At 45.9% G+C, this 7974-nt stretch overlaps 1 protein-coding gene across 3 annotated transcripts in view; it reads right to left on the reverse strand.

Annotated features, from left to right (window-relative positions):
• Window positions 1-2005: 2005 nt before the first annotated feature.
• Window positions 2006-7974, reverse strand: part of DUSP16 (dual specificity phosphatase 16) — a 56144-nt gene continuing 50175 nt past the window's right edge. For all 3 annotated transcript variants that reach the window (XM_003202539.4, XM_010716143.3, XM_010716136.3), the window contains one exon: window positions 2006-6103. In XM_003202539.4, the coding sequence (XP_003202587.1) occupies window positions 4930-6103 (1174 nt within the window). In that variant the 3' untranslated portion in view covers window positions 2006-4929. The remainder of the gene's footprint in view (window positions 6104-7974) is intronic.

A 7974-nucleotide genomic window follows, 5' to 3' on the forward strand; every position in this document is an offset into this window, starting at 1 on the left:
TTTAAATATATTTAAATATTTAAAAGGTCTGTCCCCTCCTCTAGGTTTTTACACAGAGTGAGCAGAAATAGGCACGTCCATAGGCCCCTTGCCCTATCGGCTGGCATTCCACCGGTATTGTGCACCTTCCCTCTGCATCCTGTGCTGCCAGCGTGTGATCTGGCTGTGAGCCTTGTGCTCCAGTGCCCTTCGGTCTGTGCATTACCATCCTCTTCACTGACTTGCTCTGTATACAGCTGCATGCATGCTATATGTTCCAGCTCCAACATTAAAATGTTTGGTATTGCTCTTTTCCAAGCGTGTTGTTTCTCTGAGTGCCTTGCTTGTTGTTCACTTACATTGCTTCTTGCCGTGAAGGCTGGGGACTGTGCTCTGTCGTACCTCAGCTTTCCTGTTCTGTTTGTGCCCCAGAAATGGCCTGGTGATGGTAAGGAGGTGTGTGTCCAAGAATGAAACAGCTGGTATCTTTGGATGCTGTTCCAGCTGGGACTGACACAGGTATCCAGTTCAAGTGAATGATGTGTACAATGATGCTGTGCCGTGCCAGTGGTGGGGCTGCAGCTGAGCTGGCTGCCCACCCCTGTGCTGGGCCAGGGAGTCAGTGAGACACTGCCCCTGGCCCTGAGATAGGACTGCGCACTCTTCCTCAGGGCAGGGGCTGTGGGTCAATATTGTTAGAACATCCCTGGTGTATTAGTGGCTGCTTCCTGCAGGAAAAGCCATTCTAAGAAATTCAGAAAAGCAGATTTAGTGGAGAATTGGCAGCAGAATTCTGGCAGAAGAATTGTCCTGCTGTTGGGAAAGCAATAAGGTGATGGTCTTTCCACTCCTGCACCTGGGGAGATGCAAATGCATAGAAATGCTTTTTAAGTGATCTGATATTCCAGCCAGGTATGGCTGTCTTACTAAAGTGTGTATTTAAATAAGTTTTACTGGATCTCAGAAATTTCAGATCTCAGAAGGGCCAATAACAGCCTTTTTAGAGCTCGAGAATGGCCAGGCGTGCTGTTCTGGGCTCTTCACATATCGCTTTTTGGTAGGAATGATTTAAAGCTTGTACTGTAAGTCCAAGTGTAAGAAGCAGCTAGCAAACGAACTTGCAGTCAGCAAGAACAGCATTTCTGCTCTTTTTCATAACGTCCACTGCCCCATCAAAAGTAAGGCTGCCCAAATCTTGTTTTCAGTCCTCTCCAGGAATTTAACTGTGATGGTTAAATCAAGAACACAGTGACCTCAGGACCCCTTCACCAGTCAGTGAAACAAAAATTAAATCTTGTTGAACAGCAAATTTCTGTTGCCTCTTGAGTTCTTGGAGTTAGTCTTAAGACTTGTCTGCTGGCAGGGGTAAGAGGGGAGGGCTGTTTTGTAGGACAGCAAGCTGATGCCATTTTAAGGAAGGATAAAGCCTTGGCATCCGCACTCTGCTGCAGGACTTTATTCTGATATATGCTGCTTTTGTATAAGCTGTTCTCTGAAGGAGCAGTGAGGGGCATAACCTCCCTCAGTATTTGAAAGCTGTTCTGAATGTTTCAGGACTGGCAGAATCCATCACGAGTATGAGTGTAATTACACTGTTTAAAGTAAGATGTATGGGAGACAAGAAAAAATGCAGTGTGTCCCAGGTAAAATGAACAAGCCGAAATACTTGCTTCTAGAAAAGCCAGTGCTGCTGTTTTGTGAGCAGTGTAATGACAACTGATGTTGTGTGAGACCATGCAGTTGTATTCTCCAGCATGAAAAGTGGCAAGAGAAAGGAAAGTGCCATTACTGCTCTTTAAGGGAGCAGAAGGGGTAAGCAGGAACAGGTGAGAGGCTGGAACTGCAAAATCATCGGTTTGCGAGAAGCAGCCGGAGTGTTCCCTGGTCTGTGCTGTCCATGAACAGGTACAGCTGCAGAGGATGCACACAGCAGGGGTGCACCCTGCCAGCCCTGGCTGCTGATAGCACTCCTGCTGTAGGCAGGCAGGACGTGCTCCACAGCCAGACACACACAGGCTCCTTCCTCTTCTGTATAAACAGGTACCATTTATGATTTTATTTCATCATAACATACAGGTAATGCTCATGACACAATATGAGAAACTCACATCTCTCTGAACCATTTAAACACCTTCCATACACCAAAGAACATTATATTCATATTGAACATGTACACATTCCCCCCTTGCACCCTCTGTTTTGCATTCTGCCCTTCTAAAAACCATTTCCAGCATCATTCAGGTACAGTACACTACTGGAGAAATGAAATAGGGCAGCACCCTGCACAGGATATTGATTTATGGCTTCCTCCTACAGGAACCTGTCCCCCAACACTCTGAGCCTACAGCTTTGATGCCTGCAGTGACTGCAGCACACTGGAAATCCCTAGGAGCCAGACATCCAAATTTCAGTCCCTCAGAAGGAGTCACCCACCAAAACTTAAGCATACCTATGTGCGTGTGTAGAAAGACTGGAACACAAAACCCAGGAAAATTCTGTTCCTGCCTGCAGGGATTTATTTGTGCTTACCCCCATTAAGTGATTTAAATCAAAGAAAGCCATGGGTCTTTACTGAAATCTGCCTGAGAGGAGCACAACTAAATGGTTGTGTATATATACACGCACAGTGTGTATGTATATACGCTGGAAACAGTCATAATGTAATTGCTTTCACTTGATATGTAAACACAGCCAAGTGGCAGTATGTTTAACAAGCAGCCCCAGCCTGACCTGCTTCACAGTACAGCATCGGCTGCCCTTGCCTGCGCTGCCCTTCTTCCGGCACTTCACACACCTCACCCACACAGCCTCTAGGTTCAGCCCATTCTCTTGCTGCCTCTCTGTGTGTCTTTTGCACGATTTAGGATCAAGTTAATCAATGCTGTAGCTTTCAGTGCTATTTTATACAGTCCGCTGTAGGAAACTCACATCCTAGCCACAAAACAAAGACGAGATTTTCTCTGCTTTTCAATATAGTAAAACCTGAGATTTGAGTCACAAACTAGCTAAACTTACAGTAAAAAAAAATAATAATAATAACCCAAGCTGCTGACTTGAATTAGGGCTTCAGTTTGCTGCAGACAATTTTTTTTAAAAGCTGTTGGCCAGGGGTAAGTTTTTGTTACATGTGATTTACAGTTTTCAGCCGCCTGCACTGAAATTGGACAAAACAATAAATTTCCCCCCACATCTGCGTTCTGTGGGGCCTCGGGGAAGCCCAAGCTAACACGTGTGCAGCTTCCATCCCAGCACCAGGGGGAGGACGGAGCTGTGCGCCGCGCATCTGCTCCCACTCCTCGCCCACTGCCAGCTCGGCACAGCACTGTGCATGCACAGCAGCAGCTGACATACCACAAGAATGGCCCGCTGCAGGGGAAGCAGCTGGTTCTCTGTCAAAAACAACACAAGGAAGCCGTGCCTCATCTCCCATGAAACACCTCGCTGGCAGTGGGGAAACAACACCTCCTCACGCTGGCACATTCTTGGTTGGTGGAGATCAGAAAGCAGAACGCTGGCCCGTGGCAGAGCAGCTAGAGGCAATTGCAGCCAAATCCTGCATCAGCACACTGGGAAACCAAGACCCTAAGCTGGGACAGAGGACAACAGCCAAAACTGAAGTTCCTTTGGATCTGCAAGTGCAGGAGGTGAGCAGGCTTTCCATTAAAGCTGTCTCTTCTCAAACTCTTGTTTTTTTCACGCCACATTATGAGATGGGACTTTGGAGTTCCCCTTTCTGTTTTCCCTGGACAGCTGAACAGACCTCTTTCTCAAACGAAGTCAGCAAACCTGAAACGGGCATCTGCCTCAGAGTCCTCAGTCTGGGTGAAGATGGTGGGGGAGGGGAAAAACCAAAACCATGAATCACTCTCTTCCAATCGCATGTAGATTGGAGCTGGGTATGAAAAACAGGCCCTGTAAGGTACTGCTCAGTTCAGAACAAAACCCGAGCTCACCGGAGCTTACAACTCCTTTTTTCTAGAGCCATCCATTGAATTGTTAATTGGCAAGAAGAGGGCTTTGTGGCATTGTACTAGCCACTTCTCTGTAATCTTAAGTGGTAACCGCTCCATTACAGCTTAGAAGCCAAACTGTCCCTCTCCCAGAAGCCAGCAGAAATACAAACACTGCTTATTTTATGTTCAAATGAATGGGGGAAATGGCCACAAATACAGATCACTTGTCTTAAGAATTACTGCTAGGCCAACTGAAACACTTGTGCGTAGACAGCTTTAAAAAAAATCCAATGTGGCTAATTGTTACTTGTTCACATTGCTTACCAACTGACTACCGGCATCCGGCAGCCATAAAGCCCTAGTTTATTTGTTATATTTTTGAGGTACTGGTTTCTTCTCTGAAGCAGCTCTCTAGAAAATCACCTAAAGCCTATCCATTAAAACAATAGTTACACCAGTATTTACATTTGTCTGAATTGTCTTTTCAGACCAGCCTTGCTGTAACCAGTCCCTAGTTCCTTTGGAATCACTCCCATCCTCCTTTCTCCTCAGGTCTCCTTCCAGAGGTTGGCTCAGCGTCAGAGCTAAGGTGCACTGGTGAAAACTTGGGGCTTCAGGAGGGGAGAATAAAACTAGCTTTGATGGGTGGGAGCATGTTTCAGTGGAACCAGAGAAATGGTCTGATACCAAGAGAGTTTCCTTTCTGAAAACACTGAAAGGATGTGCAATCCATTGCACGTAATTGCTTCCTGCGTCAGGGAAAAATCTTTGAAATGTTCTGCCCTTCTCCAGGATGGGAGGAGAAAACCCCAATGGTAGGCTCAGTCTCCTCATGCGGATGCTCTCTTGTTGCCTTGCTCTATCAATCTAGTCACTGTGCTCCCACCAAAGCTCCGTGTCTCCTCCCTCCCCCTTCTGCACAGGGTTTGTCCTTTTCAGACCTGCGGGGATCCGGAGAGGGAGTGCCTCCTCTACAGTCACACTAGTCCACTGCTCCTCAGGACACTTCAATGATTTCCATGCTGCCTGAAAAGCTCGACTGACTGCCCACCTTCCCCAGTTCTTCTCTGGATCTGTTGTCCGATATGATGCTTTCCCCAAACTCCATCTGGCAGCTTCTGCGCTTAAACTGCTTTTCAAAAGAACTCTCCTCGTGCCAGCTCCGCCTGGAGTCTCCACGGTTGCCCTGCTTCGTCCTCCTGCGCACAGCACAGGCTTGCTCGCAGCCCGTGGGCAGCTGGCTGCAGCTGTAGGCAGAGTAGGCAGCACTGTTCCCATAGATGGCGGAGGCAGAGTAGAAATGTGAGGACTCGGCTGCAAAGTACCAGCTGTTGGTAAGGGATGGGGCCGATGTCTGAGGAGCCAAGATGTCCGAGTGCCAGCCTTTGAGGCCCAGCCCTGCCGCAGATTTCGCCAAGTGCTGCTGGCTGGTGGAGAGCCCAAACAAGAAGTTCGTTCGGTAGTTGTCTTCCACGCTCCCGCTCCGGTGCAGCGGGTACAGGAGCGCCCGCTGAGTGACTGCACCGCTGCTGGATCTCCCCACGTGCCGCTTGCTCTGGCTATCCACCTGCCAGGCATTCTGGGGCTTCTTTGGAGGGTTTGCTTCCTCTTTATCAGGGCTGGCTTCTGGGGTCTGCTCTGAGACCTCCTGCACAGGGGAGAACTGACACAGCTTGCTGCTTCCCTCTAAAGCTGTCGCATGTTTATAGTACTCCAGGGTGTCTTCGGAAGAGGTGAAGCTCTGCACTGATGCAGTCACACAGCTGCTAGTGGCAGAGTAGGACACAGATTTGATATCCAGTGAAAAGGAGCGCTTCAGCCGGTTACTGTCTTCTACCTTATCTAGGGAGACGTGCAGCCCATTTATGCCCTGTACCAGTGGGCTGTCGTCCAGCGAGGGCAAGTGAGTGCATGGCACGTTCCCAGGGTCTGCGGGCTTCGGTTCCACGATCTCTGAGGTAGCAGTGATGCAGAGCTGACTCGTGGCGAGGCTGCTCTGCCCCCCCTCTGGCACCAGCACGTGCTCACTGCTTTTCTCCAAGTGCAGAAGTTTCAGCTTACTGATGTGTCCGGGCTGACCACTCTGGTTCTTGATTTTTTTCTCAAAGTCCAAAAGCTGGCCCAGAAAGTTGAAGTTGGGAGAAATGGTCGGCCTTTTTTCTTTCACAAATCTGGAAAGGGAAGAACAAATTATTTTAAGAACTTGCTGCTCAGACTTGAAATAACACTCAGAGCAATCATCCTAAGGTTAGCAGCCTAATACTTGTCAGGATGCTTCGCCTCAGGTTCTGACAAGCATGGATAACTTAAGAATGGAAAAGAGGACAGCTTTTATGCAATATAATGATGGATTCTCTCAACTCTTTTTATTACCTGAAGGCAGCTAAAGATGGAGGAAAGAAAGCTTTCAGTTTACCTCTTTATGGTGTCTACAGCAAGGTTTGAAGAAATTGTTTATTTTACTGTGTCATGGCTACCTTTGGTCTCTGACTGAATTTAAGAGCTCCTCAAGTGTTATGAACAGCACCGAAGCAGAAAGCAGAGCACTTGTCCCCACTGTCTGAGTGGCTGGAATCTCATACTTCTTTCTCCTCTCTCTTTCATGCCATCAGCGCTTCCTGTCCCGTTTTACCTTTGTCGAGAGATTGCTCTCATGAATGCTGACCTTGTACAGCAAATGCCAGTCATTTCTGCCATACCCTGGTATTGACCACTGATATGGTCATCAAAAAGGAAAATGAGCAAATGCAGCATTAAAAAATCATTCAGCCTGTGTTCAACAGTAGAAGAGTAACAGCATCACCGAATCCACATAATAGGTATCCTCCAGTCCTGAAGGAAACAGCCTAACTCTCATAAGTATGCAGTCATGCACTTTGAATATGAACAACCTGCAAGACATAACTTCAAAACGTGTTCCTGAATCAGGACTGCAAATGAATGAAAAACTTCAGTATTGAAGTCACATCGTGTAATTCAGAATTAAATATGGCAGCAGACTTTGCCTGATTTGTAGCGCAGCTAAAAAAGTTTGTATTTTTACTGGCTGAAAAAGAGGAAGCTGCCCAAATCCCCCTTTTTTTTTTTCCCTTCCCATTCCTGAATGGTGAAGGTAGCAGATGACAAGGGAATTAGCAGGGGAACAGAGCTTGAATAGCTAAACCTACTGCAAATACACACATAATGAGGAAATTAAATATTATTAAAGGCAGAAAATCTCTCTGGGGTCACATGCAAAAAGTGAGCGTGCAGTTCTTAAAATGGCATGAGAAAAATTCTAAGGTATACTCACGTGTATACATATACACGAGCATAAATGCAAGCAAGCACACGATAAAACAAAAAGAAGGGTTTTTTTTGACGTTGCAAAACTTCAAGGACACCAAGCTTTCTGAACACAGCAGGCACTGTTATTTTTTGCTAATCATCTGAATTGCAGCGAATAGTCAAGCTGATGTTATGACCTGCAAGAGCAGATTGCACAAACTGATGGTGGAAACTTCCACTATGAAGTGCAACCCCATTCCCTCAACTTTTTTCTCCTCCCACTCCAAAATATAAGACAGTTTTAACTTTAAAACTAGCTCTTATAACTATAAAAAGGCATCAAAAAAGTCTCCTTGATCCCTTCTGCCAAGTTATAAGGCTCTGCAAAACTTTTCATTTCAAAATGCACGCCTTTTCTTATTAAAAAATATGCAAAATATTTAAATGGTGTGTTTGTTTCCCTTGTATAGTCCACTCTACAAATTAAACAAAAGATGAAAATAGTACATTTCCTCAGATCTTTCATTTCAAGTAACATTTAGCGTCACCTTTTATTTTTTTAGAAGTTCCAGACAAACATTTTGTCTAATACCTTTCATTAAACCAGAAAAAGTACTTCTCTTTTAAGCTTTGCCAGCAAAAGATTCCAAACCAGTAAATGAAACGTGCTGCAGACCTTTCTCACTAAATCATATCAAAGGAAATACATTAAAATAAAGTCAAAGTTTCACAGTAGTTGTTCAGCATTTACAGTGCAAAGAGAAAGAAAGAAAAA

Source organism: Meleagris gallopavo, chromosome 1 (genome assembly GCF_000146605.3).
Source record: "Meleagris gallopavo isolate NT-WF06-2002-E0010 breed Aviagen turkey brand Nicholas breeding stock chromosome 1, Turkey_5.1, whole genome shotgun sequence".
Taxonomy (NCBI): domain Eukaryota; kingdom Metazoa; phylum Chordata; class Aves; order Galliformes; family Phasianidae; genus Meleagris; species Meleagris gallopavo.